Genomic DNA, 21690 nt, shown 5'->3' on the forward strand with positions numbered 1-21690 from the left:
CACTGCAGCACCATTAGAAAAGGACAGCCAAACCCCGGTCCTCTCTCAGCTTGGGAGAGATTGAGAAAGCCCTGACGGTTATTCCTGGGGCCCCGAATGGAACTCCTGCAACAAAAAGCCAACCACTTCACCTTTCCGAAGCCGCAGCGGGGATGGGAGTGAGGAGTGCACCCCTCCAGGGCTTGTTGAAAGAATAAAATAAAGTGTGAAACCGGTGTGGCTCAGTGGATAGAGCGTCAGCCTGCGGCCTGAAAGGTCCCGGGTTCGATTCTGGTCAAGGGCATGTACCTTGGTTGCGGGCACATCCCTAAGTGGGGAGTGTGCAGGAGGCAGCTGATCGATGATCCTCTCTCATGGATGTTGCTAACTCTCTATCCCTCTCTGTAAAATAATTTTTTAAAAAAAGAAAATGTGTGAAAATGTAAGAGCCCAGAACAAGCACTCCACAAGTGGTAGCCATGCACCGCACGACCAAAACACAGGCCCTGCCTTGGGTCGGAACAGGCAGTCCCAGCGCCGGGCCGGCTGGTTCTCAAACGCGGGAGCTCTGAGGTATCAGAATGCCCCGCGCCCCCTGGGTTTTGATTCTGAACTTCGCTGTCCAAAGCGCTGGTACCTTCTTTGGCGAAAACAACTGCGCGTTGGCACCGAGGTCGGGAAGGCGTTCCAGACGCAAACCTGGCGGGAGACCCGGATGCCAGGCGGGTCGGGGTCCGCTCCCGGCCTCCCGGAGTTCAGCCCGGGCGCCAGGCCCGCCCGCCTCGCTTCCCTTCCTTCTTGCCCCGGGGCCCGACGTGGGCGCTTTACCTCCGAAACCCGCTTCCTAGGCGGAAGGCCGTGCCTCCCCGCGGCCGGGGCCTGATTTCGGTCTTCAAATTGCGCGCGGGGACCGCATCCGGGGCAGGAGGGCGGGGGGCGCTCGAGCCTATGAGAGCGGCGGTGGCGGGCCCGAGGGGCGGGGCCTAGAAAGAAGGCGGGGCCCAACGGGCGGGGGGCCGACCGAGCCAGAGGGGCGGGGCTGAGAAATGAGGCGGGGCCCGTGGTGGGCGGGGCGGGGATAGAGGGGCGGGGCCAGCGGCCAGAGGGGCGGGGCCAGCGGCCAGAGGGGCGGGGCCCGCGGGATATCTGGGCGCTGGTCTCGCGGCGCCGCGTGAACCCAGCGGAGACGGAGCTGAGGGTCGACCCTGCGGAGGCTGGGCAGTGCGCGGGCCGTGCGGAGGCTCTGAGCCGGCTGTGCGGAGGCTGTGCGCGGGCTGTGCGGTGGCTCTGAGCCGGCTGTGCGGAGGCTGTGCGCGGGCTGTGCGGTGGCTCTGAGCCGGCTGTGCGGAGGCTGTGCGCGGGCCGTGCGGTGGCTCTGAGCCGGCTGTGCGGAGGCTGTGCGCGGGCCGTGCGGAGGCTGTGCGCGGGCTGTGCGGTGAGTGCTGCCCTCACCCCTCCGCGGGGCCTGCAGTCCTGGGCCCGCTCCCTCCATCCTCCGGAGCCGCGCGCCCGCTCTGGGACCGGCTGGGCCTGCAGCTGCTCCCGGGAGGCGGAGGCGAAGGGCCCGATCGGGGCAGCGGGCCTTTTGTTCTGCCGCGACGGGGGTGGCGAGGGCTTGCCCGGAGGCCCAGGGAGCAGGAGTCCGGCCTGGGTGGTGGGTACGGGGAGGAGACCCGGCTGGCCGGACCGATAACTCAGAGGCCGGGCCAGGAGCGGCCAGGCCGGTGGTGAGGGGTAAGGAGGTGGCGGGCGGGAAGCCGGAGGCTGGACCCGGGGCGAGGAGCCCCGGCCGCGGTGGGGGGAGGGGGAAGCCTCGGAGGCCGGGCCGGGGGCCGAGGCCGGGCAGCAGGAGGCTGGGCCCGAGGGGGGATGCAGCGGGATGCTTGGGCAGTGAGAGTGGCCGGGGTTGCGGGCTGAGATTTGGATGGGGAAGAGGAGATTTGAATGGGGAAGGGGAGATCCGGATGGGGAAGGTGATGGGGAAGAGGAGATCCGGATGGGGAAGGGGAGATCCGGATGGGAAGGGGAGATCCGGATGGGGAAGGGGAGATCTGGATGGGGAAGAGGAGATCCGGATGGGGAAGGGGAGATCCGGATGGGGAAGGGAGATCCGGATGGGGAAGGGGAGATCCGGATGGGGAAGGGGAGATCCGGATGGGGAAGGTGATGGGGAAGGGGAGATCCGGATGGGGAAGGTGATGAGGAAGGGAAGATCCGGATGGGGAAGGGGGAGATCCGGATGGGGAGGGGGAGATCCGGATGGGGAAGGTGCGGAGGAAGACGGGCGGCCGGAAACAATGCCCAGAGGGCAGGAGTCCTCGGGCAGGAGGCCGGTGTGGTGCGGCGGCTGCGGCGCTGGCTGCGGCCTCCCTCTATGGGACTGGGGCTGTGGTCTCAGATATTTTCTGTATCGGGTTAAGGGTTTAGGTTTTTCTCGCGGTAATTGTGTGGCTCAGTTTTCCCGCGAAGTCCCTGGAAGCTTTAAACTCCTGTTCTTTGGAGACCTCGTGCACCCTTCCAGCTCGCCCATCCCGGTGGCTTTGTATCCAAGGCCGGGGTCACCGGGGAGCTGCTTTGAACCCCACCCCCATCTGCTCTCACCCCCTCCCAGGGCCGTTCTGCTTAAAGTGTGCCTTGTTTTCAAGGCAGCTGCTGCTTTCCTTGTGACACCCAAACCAACAAACCAGTAACCAATCTTGGCAACTCTTTCTCAGCTCCTTTCCCAGTTAGCCGCCAAGCCACCTTGACCTCCTGCGTGCCCACTAGACCCGTCTACTGCTTTCCATCACACCCTAGGCTCTCTCCCCTGGTTACAGGCCTCCACACTTCCAGACCTGCTGCCCTCTCCACCCCACCCCCTATTCTTGATAGCACAGGCGGAGGGATCTTGACAAAATAAAAACCTAGAAAGCCATTCCTTTGCCCAAAAGATAAACCCAGTTTCTTAACAAAGCCAAGCCCAGGCTGGCTCCTTGGTCCCCTCCCCCGCCTTATCTTTCCATCTGGGGCCTCTTCACTTTCTACGTAGCCAAGCGGATCTTTTGTTTTGTTTTTATTAATCCTCACTTGAGGATATTTTCCCCTTGACTTTTAGAGAGAGTAGGAAGGAGGGGAAGAGACAGAGACACACCAATTGGTTGCCTCCCACAGCCCCAACCAGGGCTGGGAATCTCGCCTGCAACAGATACAGGCCCTTCATGGGAATTCAACCGTGGACCAATGGAGGCTCTATCCACTGAGCTAAACAGGCCAGGGCAGCCATACGGATCTTCATACTTGTTCTCTGCCTGCTACACTTGGCATTCCCTCTCTCCCTCCACATCACATTTGCTTGAGGAACCCCTATGTATGTTTCTATTTTTTTTAATGTATATTTTTTATTGATTTTTTTACAGAGAGGAAGGGGGGAGGGATAGAGAGTTAGAAACATGGATGAGAGAGAAACATAGATCAGCTGCCTCCTGCACACCCCCACCTGGGGATTTGCCTGCAACCAAGGTACATGCCCTTGACCTGAATCGAACCAGGGACCCTTCAGTCTGCAGGCCGAGGCTCTGTCCACTGAGCCAAACCAGTTAGGGCTATGTTTCTATTCTTACTAAAGACTTCAAAGTTTTCCTATTTAATGTGTCCCGTTTGCATGTGTCACTTCCTAAGAAACAAAGTCATATCCTCTGCAGTTGCTTGTTCACTGGATTTTTTCCTCATACCCAGGGCCTGGAACTTTCCACCCTGCTAATTTATGTTTCCTAATTATTACGCCCAATCCAGAAAAGCTTTCTGTTTCAGGATTACTTAGCAAATTAAAAGATGTGGGTCAGAGAGGAATGGTATAGGTGAAACATGGGGTGGCTGTAACAATGTGAGTGTGCAAGATTGTAACTGGTGCTAAGCATGGTGGTTAGACCAGCCTGTATGAAAGTGTCTCCGGGGTACTGATTTTATTACTGTCGTAAACCCCGATACTCTCAGGGTTTACTACAGAACTCTGCACACATGTATGTACAACACAAAGTTTGAATGTGTTGTACATACATGATCTCTAAGAATGAAATGTGAAGCTCAAACCATTCCTATCACAACCTGATTGAGCTTTGGTTTTGTTCTGCTCTTTTGCAAAAGAAGGCTGTTGAAAGCTACCATGTATTTTAATGAATGGATGGACAGTTTATTGGAGTTTGGCAGTAAAACCTGTTCACAGTAAAAAAAAAGATGAAACTCTGTACTTCATTAAATCGGTTTTGCTTTTACTCTCATTATCCTGGAAAAAAGGCCTTGCCTCCTGTCGTTCTCAAAGACTGATATCTTACCTGATAAAGACAATTACAATGCTTCTTTGCTGTTCTGCTTTCAAACCTAATTTAACACAATCTCTTACTGCTTCATCCCCCTTCTAATGCTACAAAGCAATCTTTATTGTCATGAATGGCATTAAGTCCATTCTGGTGCCTACTATTAGTTTTTTTAAGTCATGCTTCACAGATGGGAGCACTGGCTGCTGTTTGTGGGACTAGGAGACGTGTGGGAACTCTTAGACTAGGGGTGTCGAACTCAATCAGAGAAGGGGCCAAAATCTAAAATCCAGCCTAAATCGCAGGCCGAATGGTTTACTGAACAGTCATAAATTGTCATTGTGATGAAAACGCAGCGGAGTGCAGTGATGACAGCGCGGTGCGGGCCACATTGCAAGGCCTGGCGGGACGGATTTGGCCCGCGGGCCTTGTGTTTGACACATGTGTCTTAGACGGTTAGATCCTGTTTTGTACACGTTTAACAAACAGGAATGTAATGGAGGGGGCTAGGGAACAGGTCCTCTGTCGTCAGAGGACCCGAGGCCGGGTCCCAAGGGCTGCACTTACCAGCTCGTCCATAAATGAAGCATAAGTAATCTACACGCTCCATGAGGTGGTTGTGAGTATAAAATGCAGTATCAGTGACAATGCTTTGTGAGTCTCTATGTAAATTTCTCTGCCTATATTGTTCTTGCCTTCATATTGCTAATAGAGCTTCTGAATCAGGATGGAGTAAGGTGACATTATCTGACACAAGCTTGGCCTTGCCTGGCCTCTGCCTTGTCGGGCCACTTTGGAATACCAGTGAGCATTGTCTAAGCCCACATCGGGATAGGATCCTGGTCTCTCCCATGACCCGATAGTCTCAGGGTTCGCTCCAGAACTGCACACCGTTGGTGTTCGGTAGGTCATTATGGGACAAATGAATCAGTACCCCTGAGACTAACTTCTCAGTTTCAGACGTGCTCTGGCAGGCAGGTGGCTGTAAACCGAATCAGCTCCTACTTATACGGAGGAGTGGTTCTCAGCGGGAGGAGGGAGGCCTTATCGCTGATCTGTGATTTTTTTTTTTTATAAAAGATATCCCAGGTCCTCCACTCTGCCTGGTTGTCATACAACATATTTAGGTCTGCAAGGACTTTCCCATTCCCCCCCTGGTCCTCCAAAAAATACTGTCTTAGGGCCTCAGAAGAGGGGAAGACAGACCCCTTGTACGGCTGTGGCTCTGAAGTGGGGAGCACGCTAGTCTGTCTGGGTTTTGTTTGCATGACGCAGCTAAAACTTCATTTTGTTGTTTTTAATTTTATTTGCCAGTGGTGTGTTTTCACCTTCATTATAGAATAAATATTAAAAGATCCACTTTGCCAGGCCCAGGGACAATATCCAGTGTTGGTGTTTCTTATAAATCCCTAAAGAAATTCAGAGACCAGATGGGAAACAATTTCAGCAGAACCTCAGGCACATGATAGCAGAAATCTTATCCAAACCATTGTGCAGAGTATGTTCTTTCTGTTTCGCTTACTAAATCTGGAAGTGGGGCAGCTTTGAGACTTTGCCCCCGGCAGGTAATAGACACACTCCTGGCGTTTTTCATGTTCTTTGACAGAGGCATGGTCTTCCAGAAGTCCTTCTTCCAGAAGGTTCCTGTAGAGAGAAACCGAGATTGGAAAATATGTCTTCATGACTTTATACTGGCTGCTTACCATGAAGTTGGTTATTTCACTTTAAGTAACCCAGACGCATCAGAAGCACCCTAACCATCATTTCTGTTTTCTCTGTTAATTAAAGTAAGTCTACCATGTACTATTTTTTAAAATACATTTTTACGGATTTCAGAGAGGAAGGAAGAGGGAGAATAGAAACATCAATGATGAGAGAGAATCACTAATCAGCTGCCTCCTGCATGCCCCCTACTGGAGGTCAAGCCCGGAACTTAGGCAAGTGCCTTGACCAGAAATCAGTCTGGCTATTCATTTCAGTACCAGGGTTTTGTTTTTTTCCCTCCTGGTTCATAGGTCAACGCTAAACCACTGATGCACACCGGCTGGCTACTGTGTACCATTTCCGTGTCTCTGCAGTCCGTTTCTTCCATGTAACTTAGGCCTTTGTCTCCTCTTGATCAGAGCTTCTCGTTAGGGATTTTTGTTTCCTTCCCTGGAAAAATTAATGGTATTACCCTTCCTATATGTGACTAAGCTGTGTGCCCCTCGAGACAAACAGATCCTGGTTCGCACCCTGGCTCTGCCACTTCCCAGTTGCTTAGCTGCTCTAAGAACTATGAAGTGGGAATCATGATGCCTCAGCATGGTTGGGAGGACTGACCAGAAATAGTAAATAAATAATCCATACGTGACAGAGCCCAGATGAGCCCGCCAGAGGGCAGCTGTTATTACGTAACACTTTGTTCCCAACACTCACGTGACATAGGCATGGTGGTTTTCGGACCCTTTCTTTGGCTAGCAGTTTTGGTAAATCTTATAATTTTTTTTGAGGGATCCATATTCATGGAGATGATTCAAAAGTGAGCAACGTTAGTTCTTTGTGTGTCATTTAGAGATTTAAAACTCATTAGGGCAGAGACCAGGCACCGGAACAGCCTATGTGGGTGACACGTTAGCCGAGTAGGAACCGCTCAGACTGGTTATACTAATTTAATATTATTTAATATCTCATTTTGAAACCTTTGCCATTAGCACACTTTCTAACTTCATTTTAATACCAGGGTTTTGTTTTTTCCCCTCCAAATTTTAATACTTAATCATTTCAAGTCAAAATTTCAATTTTGCCAAGAAAAATTAACTTTTATTCCTCTGCCTTAACTCTGTAGGTGATTAATTCTGCTTTACTTCTTATCGCACTGATTTTTGAAGCTCTGACTCTCGTGGCTTTAGTGCTGAAAGGATATAGGGACTAGAGGAGATGGAGATTCTAAGACCGGATTTCCAGTTGTCTTATTTCCATTGGTAGACATACTTAGAACTTATCCGGGACCTAATACCATCAATATCCTGAATTGATGAAAATAATTATGTACAGACAGAAGCAGATAGTGTTAAGTCACTGCTGTGCCAGGATATGTTTTTAAAACCCCTGTTGTATATTTTCCTATTGATGTTTTGTCATCTGAAACTGTCCTAAGAACTTAAGCTCCTGTTAGCATTGAGGGCATTAAGTTTCCCCACAGGGGATAATGTTTTTTTTCCTCCTAAGATGAGATCACCAGCCCCGTCCCAGCTTGCCTGCAGCAGGCATTAGCTAATGGCCATGAGGTAATGCCCAGTCTGACACTAGCTCCTGCAGGCAGAGGGCACTGCTCCCAGGGGTGCGGCTGGTGTCTCCTTCGGGAAAAGCAGATGGTGACAGTGAGAGCAGATGTGCGCCTATCTGATGCAATGAGGATTTTATTCACCATTACCTAATCTTTTCATAGTGTGTGAAGGCCCACTGACGCTGTTGCAATATACAGTGAGTGGCCAGATTTTATTTATTTATATATATATATATATATTATTGATTTTTTACAGAGAGGAAGAGAGGGATAGAGTTAGAAACATCGATGAGAGAGAATCATCGATCAGCTGCCTCTTGCACACCCCCTAGTGGGGATGTGCCCACAACCAAGTATAATACATGCCCTTGACCGGAATTGAACCTGGGACCTTTCAGTCTGCAGGCTGATGCTCTATCCACTGAGCCAAACCGGTTTCGGTTTAGTGGCCAGACTATTATGATCTCAGAACGCATAATAACCTGGCCACTCAGTGTATATATTATTCAGATACTAATAATGAAGGGACAAAGTATATTATAGTGTTTGTTCCTGAGAAATCCCTCTCAAATAATTAGACTCTTTTAAATTCTATTCTGAAGGAATTCATGTTATTTTATTTTAGCCACCTTCCTAAAACAAAACTGTCTATCTCTGAGATCAGAAAGTATACATAGGATACCCTAGGAAACCAGACAGTCCACTGAAATCATATCTAGTCATTTTCTTTGTCCATTTCCAAGTCTTGGACGGTTTTTCCCAACAACCCCACTGTACGCATGACTTTAAGCCAATGGTCTTCTGACCTCTTCTGAACTGACCTCTTGGCAAGATCTGAAGCAGCCCAACCCTCCTGGGAAGACTTCTGTGCGCTCTGGTACCCCACATTCACCTGATTCCGCCGCCGCCACCACCCACCACCCCCTCTCTCTGGCCTACTTCCTCCAGGAGCCCTCTCAGTACCAGAGTGCCCGTATTTCTCCAGCCCTGAGCTGTCCCTGGGATCCAGCCTCTTACCCACCGTTATCCACTGTCCAACTCTAGGTCAGACTCCATCACCACTGGCCAGAACTGTTCCGGAAGGCTTTTCGCTGGCCTGTGTCCAGGCTTTACAGCTGCTGCCCTCTGCCTGCAGCCAGGGCGGGCTCCGGGAAGCAGGCTGTCCCTCCTGTGCTGAGAGCACTCCGTGGCTTCCCCTGCAGCCGGGGCAGAACCGGAGCTGCCCTGGGCTCCGAAGGGCCTGTGTGACCTCGCCTTCCCTGCTTAACCTCCCTTCGCGCCTTCCCTCCCTTTACCGTCTGAACTGCCTTCCTGACCATGAATACACCAGGCCCTGGCAGGACCTCTGCCTGCTGGTCCCTCCGCCGGCAAGGGCAGCCCCTACTGGTATCCTTCATGGACTTAGCTCTCAGTGTAAAACTGTAACTATTCTTCCTCAGTTAAGAAAGAAAAAGATGTTGAGGAAGTAACGGGCTGCATTGCACACACCCTTACAAAGGATTATTATCATTCTCGGCTTCAATTCACAGAAACCTTTATCGGTGCGGAGGGAGGAGCGTAACCTAATGGGGAAGTGTCCTTGTTACGTATTAACTTGGAGAAATCATCTTTGGAATAATGAATTGTGGGAATCTCTTTCACGGCCCGCGTGGAAAGGGTTCCCATTCAGGGTTCGGGTTCTGGAGAAGGGCCGCACACAAATGAAAAGACTTGAAGAAATTCAATTTGGTGATATGGGGGGCCAGTCCAACCTTAGTGGGCGAACTTACCCCTGCTCTGGCCCTGCCATCCCTTTTCTTGAGGCTCTGGGGAAAACATCTTAGGCAACATAAACGGAAATTTACATGTAGCCCTTAGGCAGGAAATAACAGACACTTACATGGGACAAACAAGGTGGAGGCTGCTTCAGCTAACAATGTCTCCACTAAAGAGTGGTTAGAGCAATTCAGGTTGTTGACCAGCCTTCCTGGCTTCCTGACATCTCTCTCTAGTGAAACATTTGTTTCCAGCAATGAATATAAGGCAGTGATGGGATAGTGACTGACTATTTTCCTTATATCCTAGTTAACAGAAGGATCCATGGAGAACAGTGAAAACTCAGTGGATGCTAAGTCCATCAGGAATTCGGACATGTGAGTATGCCCAGGGGAGCCATGTAAGGAGAGGAAGACGGTTGTGATACGGCAGGTTCTGAGGAGAGGAAGACGGTTGTGATTCGGCAGGTTCTGAGGAGTGGGGGAGCAGAAAGGACGGGGCGCAGAGAGACCAGCTCTGCTTTCTACTCAGCCGCTGTGTGGCTCTCCGCATGCTAACCTGTCCCCCGAGTCTCCTCTTTAAAGCAAAGATCTCTCAGGACTGGGTAACACGGAGGGAAAGACCAGATCCATTGCTGTGCCCCTACTTGGAAGTCCTGTCCCAGAAGCAGAGGGACCTCACAGGGCAGGCAGGACTCAGAGGCTCCTGTCCCTCCCCAGACTGCTCTGCAGAGTGAGAGGGTGCATGTTGGGGGGCCAGGGGGTGAGGAGGACGTGTTTTTGGGCTCCTGTTTATTTAGGAGTTTTAAGGCTAACATGAAATGCCAATTCTTAATCTGGAGAAGAATTGCCTAGTTATAGATTATCTTTTACTGTTTATTTTCTCATTCTTTCTGTTTGGGATATTCTGTGTGTTAATGCTTCCAATACCCAGCAGATAGAGAAAGGAAAGAGATAAGACTCAAACAGTCTTGCCGAGACCAGTTTGGCTCAATGGATAGAGCATCGGCTTGGGGACTGAAGGGTCCCGGGTTCGATTCCGGTCAAGGGCATGTACCTTGGTTGCGGGCATATCCCCAGTAGGGGGTGTGCAAGAGGCAGCTGATCAATGACTCTCTCTCATCAATGTTTCTAACTATCTCTCCCTTCCTCTCTGTACAAAATCAATAAAATATATATATTTTTTAAAAACAAAACTCAAACAGTCTTAATTCATGTCTTTATTATCTGTTTGGGATCTCTTGTGTGTGATACTTTACATTCTAAAAGTTTAGTTCTGGGACCCAGTATTATTATTTCAGACCGTTCAGGGAATTACAGGCTAATTCTAGTACTAACTAAATAGTAGTATTACAACAGTACCACTAACAGGTTGCCCATAAGAATTTAGCTATGATTGTTTAGTAAAGGAATTTTCCTAGAAATTAAGCTTTGGAATACAAGCTCATTTTAGAAGATTTTAATTTCTTTTTAAACCCATTCAAAATGATTTACACATTTTCGTGTCTTTTTATGTCGTACTAGAACATAATTTAATGGCAAACTGCATGGGAGCCCAAAATAGATTTAGGTCTGTTTTAATCCTATGGTATATATGTTTCATCAGGTTCCCAAGCTTTTTTTGAGTCTCTGCTACTTATCAGTATGTCCCCTACCAGTGTAACTATTTTATTATTGCCTGTACAGGAGCATGTGCCCTAACAGGCAGCAGGAGGTGGTGGGGAATTAATTTCGGGATCCATTATCTGTGTGACCTTCAACAAGTCACTCAGCTCTCAGGGTTTGAACTTGCTTATCTGTAAAATGCGGGATCTTCGCCTTTAGTTACATATAACTAATCGCTTGTTTTTTACATTGACCTCCTTAACTTACAACTTACTGTTCTAATCTTTTTCCAGCCACTTTTTCAGAGCTGTGTGTAACTACAGTGCCCTCAGATAAAGTGCAGAGTGCGAGGACTGTAGATAGCGATGTTTGTCCCAGACCTGTTGTTTCCTGATTCCTGATCTACACCAGGGGTCATGCTTGTGCCCTTGGTCAAGTCTTATTGGAACATAACCACACCCATTTGTTTAAATATCGCCCTGGGCTGCTTTGACCAGCAGAGTGGAGGAGCTGCCACGGACCCTGTGTGGCCTGCAAGCCTAAAATGCTTAGTATTTGGCCCTTTTGAGGGAAAGTTGACTGGCCCTGGTCTGGACAATAGAGGTTTTTGGATAAGTGGCCTTCAGACAAGTATTTCCTATTATTTGCAATAGTGAGTCCATGTATTAATAAGTTTTTAATTTGTTCAGCTCAGAGGTTGTAAGGAGCAATTTAGAAATTGTGATACATAGTGTGCTTTGAGTCATATCTGCCTTTCGTTGGTTTCCTATCATTTCAGGGTAATTTTTAAGATCTTACTCTTACCTTGAAAGAGAAACTATTTCACAAAGTTACAAAAAAATTTTTTAAGTGAAAAATATATTTGATGGAATTTTAGTAAAATTTAGAGGAAAGCAGAGTATAGAGACTCAAACCCTGCACTCTGAAGGCCAACATATACCCTCAGCCTTGGTGCTGGCACGGCATCTGCGTGACCTTCGGCACCTCACAGCCTCGAGGTGGTCACTTCCTCTTCTGCGAAAGGGATTCTACAAATGCTCACTGTGCTTATGGGCCATACGGTTGTATCAATGACAACAGCAACCTTTGTAAACTGTTGTTTGATTTCCTAACAGAAAGCCCTTCCATGGCAGCAAATCAATGGACTCTGGAATATCCTCACAAAATGACAATACTTACAAAATGGATTATCCTGAAATGGGCTTATGTATAATAATCAATAATAAGAACTTCAATAAAAGTACTGGTATGTATCATGACCTAATTTGTTTTAATTCTTCAAATGTTTGTACCATTTACCGTATTTTTCGGACCATAAGACGCACCGGACCATAAGACGCACCAGTTTTTAGAGAAGGGAAATGAAGAAAAAAAGATTCTGAAACAAATAGTGTCCTAAAATATTTTATGTGCATTAAAACCCAACATCACAGTCATAAACACATGTAATCAACCCTGTAAAGTAAACAGCAGCATTTAGAACCATTTTAGAGCCGGGCAAGCACACAGAGCCGGGCAAGTAAAAAAACTTTTTTTTTAAAGTATATGTGTAGGCTATATTTGGACCATAAGACGCAGGGACCTTTTCCCCCCCACTTCTGGGGGGAAAAAAGTGTCTTATGGTCCGAAAAATACGGTATATTTGGTATAATATAAATGGTAGTATTGCTGTTATTACATTACTAGAGGCCCAGTGCACGAATTCGTGCACAGGTGGGGTTCCTCGGCCTGGCCGGCAATCAGGGCTGATGAGGGTGGGGGGACAGCCAGCGGGGCAAGGGTGAGGGACTGAGAGAGGTTGGCTGATTCCACAAGGAATCAGGCTCCCTCCTCCCTCCTGTCTGGGTCTGGGGTGCAGGTGAACCAGATTTGGTGCTCGCAGGGTCCCAGCAGCGAGGTCTGGGTCAGTGTATGTCTTAACTCCCGTCCGGTCGTTCGGTCGTAATGATTGCTTAGGCTTTTTATATATATAGGTGACACAGAATAGCCCTGACGTGGAGATAGAGCAGGATGCTACAGGCTCTACAACACAGAGGAACTCCTCTGTAGCTAATCTTCTACCACCATCAAAATCTCTCCCTTTTCCAATACCTAGCCTCCTAGCTGAGTGTTGGCCTCTCTTCTGTAACCTTTACTTCTTTATCCATCTGCCCCCTCCTCTTTTATGCTAATGAGAGGATCACAACAAATAGTAAGCAGTAGTATGTTTCCTTTCCAGGAACTGCAGGGTACCTCAGAGGTATTGTCTCACCTAATTTTTACAGCAACCCTGAAAAGTAACCACACTTAGATGCTAGAGGTTAAGCTCCCTGCACAGAGTTCCACAGGTAACTTAGTGGCGCCTTACCCAGCTCTGAGCCAACTTCCTATTTCTTCACGTCCTGTGCCCTGTTGACTTTTTCCTCTTCCCTGCAAAGATGACAGACTCCCCGTCTCAATGAGACCTTTCTTTTGCCCTGCTTCCTCGTAAGTTTGGATCTATTTTCTGTCTCCTTCCCTGCGTTTTAAAAGCTTGTGCTTTCAGCTTGCCATCTTCACTTCCTTCCAACCCCCTTAAACTGGTGTTCCCTGTTTCCACCTCCAGCACGGAACTGAGACTCCTGTTAGGTTCACGTGGCATGATCACCAAATCCCCTTCTCGGCCTCTACGGTGTACAGTTTGAATCTAATCATTCCTTTCAGAATTTTTTAGAAGATTAGAACAGTAACTTGTTAAAAACAAAATTCTTCACAATCCTAAAAAGCTAATTAACATCGTGATATATTGCTTGCTATTTTTTTTCCTTGATAGTTTCTGTCAAAGACTAATTTTTTTCATAATATGCAAGCAACATTGCATCCTTCTTGTTCTACTTACTGTAATATAAGCATTTCTTATGGTGCCATATAATTTTTTGTATCTGATATTTTAATGATTATATAATATTCCACACCCTAAATATACCATTCACTTGATTTGCAAACTTGACCATAAGAATGAACAGTTTGGCTATTTTTGTCAATTTTTTTTCACCTATTAATTGATGCTCTGATAATTCTTTGAATTTGCATATTAAATCCTAATAGAATTAATTTTTATTTAAAGACACTAGAGGCAGCAGATCCTGAGTGGTGAAAATGGCAAGGAGTGAGATTACACTGGAAAGAGAAGCAGACTTTGATGTTAGGTTTGCCAAAGAAGTGAGGAGCGATCAATTGAAAATAGATGTCTAAACCTGAGTGGAACCATATTTTTACTGCCTTCGTTGGCTATAAATTGAGACGCCACATTCAGCCATTAGATGTTGTGCCTCACGTTGCTAGTAATGATTCCCTGCTCCTGTAGAATTTTACAAAATTCTACAGGAGCAGAATTGTTTTATAAAACAATTCTGTGTTTTATAAAAAAGGTGGTCATTCCACTCTTTCCCTAAAAACACTTAGACCAGTAGCCTGATGTTAGCCTCAGGGTGAGCTTCTCTTCTGCTTTGAGATTTCAAGGACAGGTTTTCACAACAATCCCTGGCAGTCGGGCGTTTTCTCTTCTACCACTCAGTGCCCACAGGACCAGAGTTCAGTCACCTTGTCCCACCGTGCATGTCCTCAGCCTTTCCTTGGGAAGTCAGCCCTGGCCCGTGTGGCTCAGTTGGTTGGGCATTGTCCCTGGCACAGAAAGGTTGCAGGTTTGATTCCCAGGCAGGGCACCTGCTCTGGTAGCTGGCTCCATCACCAGTAGGGGGCATGCAGGGGCCAACCCGTTGTTTCACTTTCATGTCGATATTTCTCTCCTTCTCCCTTTCTCTCCCTTCCTCTCTAAAAATTGTTAAAAAGCAACCGCCTCCTTAGCGCAGTAGGCAGCGCGTCAGTCTCATAAAAATTGTTAAAAAGCCCCTTGGAAATTATAAAAATAATTTATGCCACTGAAACCAGTTTGGCTCAGTGGATAGAGCGTCAGCCTGCAGACTGAAAGGTCCCGGGTTTGATTCCGGTCAAGGGCATATACCTTGGTTGCGGGCACATCTCCCAGTAGGGGTGTGCAAGAGGCAGCTGATCAATGATTGGGGCTAGTTTCTCTCACCGATGTTTCTAACTCTCTATCCCTCTCTCTTACTCTCTGTAAAAAAATCAATAAAACATATTTTAATAAATAAATAATAAAAATAACATATGCCCATAATAGAAATTTCAAATTAGCCAATAACTCATAATTACACTACTCATGAATAGTATTTTGGACATAAAGATATTCTTTTTTCCATTCATGCTTCTTAATTTTAATCAATTCTAAGGTGAGTTCCCCCCAATCTGAGTGCCTGGTAGAGTCAAACTGTACGTTCATGGGGAAGGGGCTGCTAAGGTGTGATGAGAGCCCGGGACCCTGGGCCGAGGCCTCACACCGGCTGTGCTGCTACGGAAAGGGCCTGAGCTCCTGTGTGCTCGCGCCCTCCGTCTGGACAGGCAGAGCCAGTCGTGGTAACTGTCCCATGGTGGGTGGAAGGATTAAAGGAGATTGCCCACAGCAGAATGCCGGTGAGCGGTATCATTTAGTAATGGTTTGTGTTTTCATTTCTTATTTCTTAAAAGGATATTGTGAAAGCAGCAATGTATATTAAAATTGTGGGGAACATAAAATCAAAGAAATACACTTCCTCTCAGTGTGTGAGATGTGTGTATTGTTAGATACATATAATTTTTTTCTCTAAAAAATTATTATTGCCCTAGCTGGTTTGGCTCAGTGGGCAGTGTCGACCTGTGGACCAAAGGGTTCCAGGTTCCATTCCGGTCAAGGGCATGTACCTTGGTTACAGGTTCCTCCCTGGCCCAGGCCCTGGTTTGGGTTAGTACAGGAGGGCCCTGGTTGGGGCTAGTTTCTCTCACATTGATGTTTTCCTCTGTCTTTCCTCCCTGTAGGACTCTCTTTCACGGCCCGCGTGGAAAGGGTTCCCATTCAGGGTTCGGGTTCTGGAGAAGGGCCGCACACAAATGAAAAAACTTGAAGAAATTCAATTTGGCGATATGGGGAGCCATGTGGCAGTCCAACCCTAGTGAGAGAACTACTCCTGCTCTGGCCCTGCCATCCCTTTATGGAGGCTCTGGGGAAAACATCTTAGACAGCATAAACAGACATTTACATGTAGCCCTTAGGCAGGAAATAACAGACACTTACAGGGGGCCAACAAGGTGGAGGCTGCTTCAGCTAACAATGTCTCAGCTAAAGGGTGAGTGGTGAGAGCAATTCAGGTTGTTGACCAGCCTTCCTGGCTTCCTGTCCACATCTCTCTTAGTGAAACTGATTTGTTTCCGGCACCTCTCTATCTCTTTTTCTCTCCCTAAAGATCAATGAAAAAGTATCCTTGGGCAACAATTAACAACTACTAAATAAATAAGTAAAAATTTTTAAAATTATTCTTTAGTCTTTTTTATGGAATGACCATTTCCCCTGGCAAAATTTTGTCTACAGTAATTTTAATGGCAACACAGTATTCCATTATATAAATGAATCATAACGTATGTAAACCAAATCACCCTTTAGGCATTTGAGTTTCTGTTGTCACTGTCCAGCAGCTGTTATGAAAGACATCCTGGTGACGAAAGCACACTGGCGTCTGCTTACACTATGGCACACTGAAAGCTCAAATGTCTCAGATGCTCAGAAATTAAAATGACTGGGTCACTGTGATAAGAATAATTAAATTTATTGTGGGTTGTGTGAATTATTGAGAAGTTCATTTCACTTCAGAGCAGTTAATCTTTTTTAAAAAATCCAAATAAAAGTAATGCTTCCTGTTTCAAGGAATGGCGCCTCGGTCGGGTACCGATGTCGATGCAGCAAACCTCCAGGAAACCTTCAGGAACTTGAAATACGAAGTCAGAATCCAAAACGATCTTACCCGCGAGAAGATTGTGGAACTGTTGCGTGGCGGTAAGAAGTAATTAATAAAAGAATGCCTTCCTTGTCCAGTTTTATTCCAGGACCATGTTGTTATACATATCATATAATAAGACAGAAGAATTGTAGGACTGTACTGTGCATAATCCTACTCTGTGTATCTTATATAGGCAAGATCAGAGTTAATCGAGCCCCTCGTTGGGTTTAGATGATCTCTTAGTTCTGTTCGCAGTTTCTTAATCTTATTCCCATACTAGAGGCCCGATGCACAAAATTCATGCAAGGGGCTCGGCCCTAGCACCCCCAGCTTCATCCCGAAGGTCATTCAGAAGGTCGTTGGGCTGTCCAGTCTAATTAGCATATTTCACTTTTATTATTATCGACAGTATGTATGAGATTGTTGAATAGAGTTGTGTTGGGTTTTTTGTTTGTTTGTTTTCTTATTTGTAAACATTTTTCCAGTTTCTAAAGAAGATCATAGTAAAAGGAGCAGTTTTGTCTGCGTGCTTCTAAGCCATGGTGACGAAGGAGTAATTTATGGAACAAACGGACCTGTGGACCTGACAAAATTAACGAGTTTTTTCCGAGGGGATAACTGCAGAAGTCTGGCTGGAAAGCCCAAACTTTTCTTCATTCAGGTAATCTATAATTGAGCAACTGCGCTAAGGAGGATGCATTGGGGATTGATTCACTCCATTGTGGATTAGCCAAAGGAACTTTCCCTGAAGCTACTGAACTATTGCTACTTTCTTATTTACTTTAACTACCACTAGGAGATACAGACGAATCTTAATTTTAGACTTGCATCAAAGAGATTCTGCATAATTAACATCAACTTTTACATAGCCTTTGCATTTCTTAGAAATCAGTGATGTGTGTACACATTTTAAAAAAATAAATGTTTCTTCTCTAATGGCTAGGCCTGCCGAGGTACAGAACTGGACTGTGGTATTGAGACTGACAGTAATGCAGATGATGACATGGGGTATCAGAAAATTCCAGTGGAAGCAGACTTCGTGTATGCCTATTCTACAGCTCCTGGTAAGAAGTCACAACCCTGCCGAAACCGGTTTGGCTCAGTGGTAGAGCGTGGGTCTGCGGACTGAAAGGTCCCAGGTTCGATTCCCATCAAGGGCATGTACCTTGGTTGTGAGCACATCCCCAGTAGGGGGTGTGCAAGAGGCAGCTGGTCGATGTTTCTCTCTCATCGACGTTTCTAGCTCTCTCTCTCTCTCCCTTCCTCTCTGTAAAAAATCAATTAAATACATTAAAAAAAAAAAAAAAAAGTCACAACCCCTGGAAGTTATATGTACGCTTTAAACAATGGAGAGTATATTCCAAAGGCTGTCAATGTATTGATATCCATAAAAAATAGCTCACTTGTTTGTGTTTAGGGCACCTTGACCACAGAAAGGTCTCGAAAAGTGGTTTTTAGCCAAGTTTGGCTAGAAAATAGACACCTATAAGAAAGCAACTTACAGTGTCATTCATGGACCTAATACCAGATAGGATACTGTATCATCATATAGGCCAACTCGGCGCTTCACCCAGTTCATGGAATAGGGGAGAGGAATGTTTTCCAGGAATTCTTTGGAAGTGAAAAAGTTAAATAGGAGTCGTACTTGGAGGGTAGAAGTGTAATGAGGCAAAAGAAATAAAGTGATACATGAATAGGTTATTAGCCTCTGCTGTGTGTTGTGTGTGTGTGTGTGTGTTTTGCACATAGCATCATGTAAATAACTGTTGTGTGTACAGTTATTTATTTATTCAACTAACTCAGGCTATCCCAGAGTTTTGAAATACAGGATAAATGTATTTTTAGACAGAATTACGTCTTCAAATATAATGTTTTTAACCTTTAGGCATTTTTTCCAAGTAAAATATTTCTAAATAAAAGCAGTGAACCCATTTCCCATTGTGGACTTCAATACTCTGTAGTGAGTGTATCACACTGGATTCGGGTGCCCTGTAGACAAATTTAGGACACTCAGATGTGTGTCTACATAAGCAGTTTCCTTCTTGGATGAACCAATAGTCTGGTTGAAGACCATGCTCCTTATAACGAGCCTTCTGCCCCTGCATCTGCGTGTTCACCGTTCTTCCATCTGGGAGAAAGCCCGGAAGAACTTTCAGCAGCTCAGTGGTGAAGCTCATTGATGTTCCTTGTTTCCTGGTCGAAGCAGCGCTGTGTGCACCACACGTGTTTCTGTTGTTTTCTTTCCCCTCAGCATCATTTCCCTGAAACCAAACCTGCCATTTATTTACTTTTTTCCTTTGATGGCCGATAATACTGACGGAAGTTTGTGCATGTTTTGCCTCTATGGTTAGGTGGTCATTTAGAATCTGATGCCCATGGTGCTGTGGTTGTGTTTACCTCGTAGGTTACTACTCCTGGCGAAACTCAAAGGACGGGTCCTGGTTCATCCAGTCGCTCTGTGCGATGCTGAAGCAGTACTCGGACAAGCTGGAGCTCATGCACATCCTCACCCGGGTCAACCGGAAGGTGGCAACCGAGTTCGAGTCCTTCTCCTTTGACTCCACTTTTCACGCAAAGAAACAGATTCCGTGCATTGTGTCTATGCTCACCAAAGAACTGTATTTTTATCACTAAAGACATGTATAGTTTTTCTTTTTTTAGTTTCGTTTCCAAGTGGGAAAAATGATTTTATATTGTGTCTCCCCTCATTTAAATCTATTCTGGTACTCCCAGGGATACCTTCATAGCAATAGAGCCACTATGACGCTACCTCAAACTAAGAATCGGGTAGTTGAAATTGAATTGAATTAGGAATAAGTAAAGGGTAGCCATACAATTATAAGAAGTGATTGTAAATCAAAAGCTCTGATAATTGGCAAGTTTTAGTGGTGCTATGCTCTGAATTTTCAAGTAATTATGGAGTTAAACATTGAGTAACGATTCTCATTGATACTGATATGCTCTCATTCAAGAGTATGCATTCTAGTTTTCATCAAACTATTGCAATGATGATAGAATAATGTGTGGTGACGGGAATAACCCGTGTCCTAGAATTTAGGGGCCATGTGCATGGTCAAAGGCATGAGGATCTTGATTTGGGGATCGATATCTTTGGATGACTTAGCTGTGTGTTTAGGCCATTTATCAGAGCATATGGTAATGTTTATGCTGAACATGTATTTGTTGTAAAAAATCATGTTTGCTGTTGAAAAAGAACCTAAATATTTCACTGGAAAGTGTGAGCAATCTAAGTTGATACTCACCAGTAGGAGAGAGTTAGAACTCTAAGGTGCTCTTCTGCCCGCACGTTCTCCTGGTGTGTCCCTGAGCAACCGGAAGAGCTGATAGGTAAAAACCTCCCAGTGTGTCCCTGAGCAACCTGAAGAGCTGATAGCATCGTGAATTGAAGACATTCCATGGGAACACACTGAAATACAACTGAGATGGCACACCGAGAACTGTGAGCAGGACCCAGTAAGTCAGTGTGGGCCCTCTGTCATACAAGGTGGCTTGGGCCTAAGCACAGACAGCACAGCCTGTGTGATGAAGGCAGGAATGCAGGCTTCGGCTCCGGGAACAGGACTGTGTGCGTGGAGAGTGCCCCCAAGGATGCTCTCCAAATGCCCGAACCCAATCAGAAATGAGATGGAAGCTTCCAAAGATGATGATAGTCAGACAAAAACGAGCGCGCTCTGTTCTGCTGAAGTCTGCAATCGAAGGGAAACGGTGCTGTTATCATGGCTTACGGCTCTCCCAAATGCAAGGGCCGCGGCACACAGGACTGAGAAGGCATCCAGTCTCCATTGGCGCCCATGAAACAAGGCGGGGGAGCAGGCGTGTGCGCGCGCGCACACACACCCCCAGCCCTGGAGGCGGGCTCCAGCTCCTCACTCGGGAGGCCTGGCTCATTCTTCTCAAGCTTCCTTTTGCTCAAAGAAAGCAACTCCCACTTGTAAATGACGGGTTTTGGTGGAGTTTTTTTTTTTTTTACTATAACTTTTTCTAAGTAAACACAGCATGCAACCGTATCCACAAGTGTGCTCCTATATGATGATTTTGTAAAGAATTGTTACGAATTTTTATTTCAAAATATAAATTCTAACAAAATTACCAACATGGTCATGTGTCTTTGGTTGTTTTCTGTTGTTGTGCCACTAGTTGAAGTTAAAATGTTTGACTAATAGCTTCCATTGGGAGGGCCAGAGGATGCCGCAGGACCCTGTAGTCTAGGGGTGTCGAACTCAATCAGAGAAGGGGCCAAAATCTAAAATCCAGCCTAAATCGCGGGCCGAATGGTTTACTGAACAGTCATAAACTGTCATTGTGATGGAAACGCAGCGGAGTGCAGTGATGACAGCGCGGTGTGGGCCACATTGCAAGGCCTGGCGGGACAGATTTGGCCCGCGGGCCTTGTGTTTGACACACGTGCTGTAGTCAGATGTTTTGAGACGTGGCAGATGAGAGGTAGGTAAGCAGACCTCTGTTCTTCCGGCCTTTGCTGGACGCTCTGTCCCTAAAATGACCATGGCCACGAGGGTGCTGGGTTTGCAGAACCACAACCCCTAAATATGGCCATATTTTTGTTAGTTTTGTTGCTTTGTGGAAAGGTAACAGTAGAAAGGATACTGCTGAAATGGAACATTTCCCATCACCTAAGTTAAGTATGGCTAGTAGAGAGGGAAGTAGAACGTGGGCTACCCGCCAGAAACCATCGATGGTCACTGAGGGCCACCTCTGGGGGGCGGTGTTGTGACAGGAAAGGTGGTCTCTCTTGATTTTACGTACTTAGAAAAGGAATGTAAGAAAGTGTAAGTGTGGTGGTTTTAAATTTCTTCTTTTAAAATATTTTTATTGGTTTCAGAGAGGAAGGGAGAGAGAGAGAGAAACATCAATGATGAGAGAGAATCACTGATTGGCCGCCTCCTGCACACCCCACACTGGGGATC

At 46.6% G+C, this 21690-nt stretch overlaps 2 protein-coding genes across 11 annotated transcripts in view; one reads left to right on the top strand and one right to left on the bottom strand.

Moving 5' to 3' along the window:
* The window catches only part of PRIMPOL (primase and DNA directed polymerase), a 31949-nt gene extending 31035 nt beyond the window's left edge, over positions 1-914 (bottom strand). For 3 of the 8 annotated variants that reach the window (XM_045588966.1, XM_036456385.2, XM_036456393.2), the window contains exon 1: positions 808-847. The gene's annotated coding sequence lies outside the window, so the exon portion shown is untranslated. The other 5 variants (XM_045588965.1, XM_045588964.1, XM_036456389.2 and 2 more) reach the window with 4 other exon arrangements.
* A 248-nt stretch (positions 915-1162) lies between these two features.
* Positions 1163-20854, top strand: CASP3 (caspase 3). Of its 3 annotated transcripts, none has more exons than XM_036456397.2 (7): positions 1163-1414; positions 9604-9671; positions 12014-12144; positions 16672-16800; positions 17230-17405; positions 17688-17808; positions 19149-20854. In XM_036456397.2, exons 2-7 carry the CDS (start codon positions 9619-9621, stop codon positions 19376-19378), a joined length of 840 nt encoding a protein of 279 aa, XP_036312290.1. In that variant the 5' UTR covers positions 1163-1414; positions 9604-9618; the 3' UTR covers positions 19379-20854. The 3 variants fall into 3 exon arrangements, with proteins under 3 accessions (XP_036312290.1, XP_045444925.1, XP_045444926.1); XM_045588969.1 differs by having other exon boundaries at positions 1163-1348; XM_045588970.1 differs by having other exon boundaries at positions 1243-1260.
* The last annotated feature ends 836 nt before the right edge of the window (positions 20855-21690 follow it).

The sequence above is a fragment of the Pipistrellus kuhlii genome, unplaced genomic scaffold (genome assembly GCF_014108245.1).
Source record: "Pipistrellus kuhlii isolate mPipKuh1 unplaced genomic scaffold, mPipKuh1.p scaffold_m20_p_3, whole genome shotgun sequence".
Lineage (NCBI taxonomy): Eukaryota > Metazoa > Chordata > Mammalia > Chiroptera > Vespertilionidae > Pipistrellus > Pipistrellus kuhlii.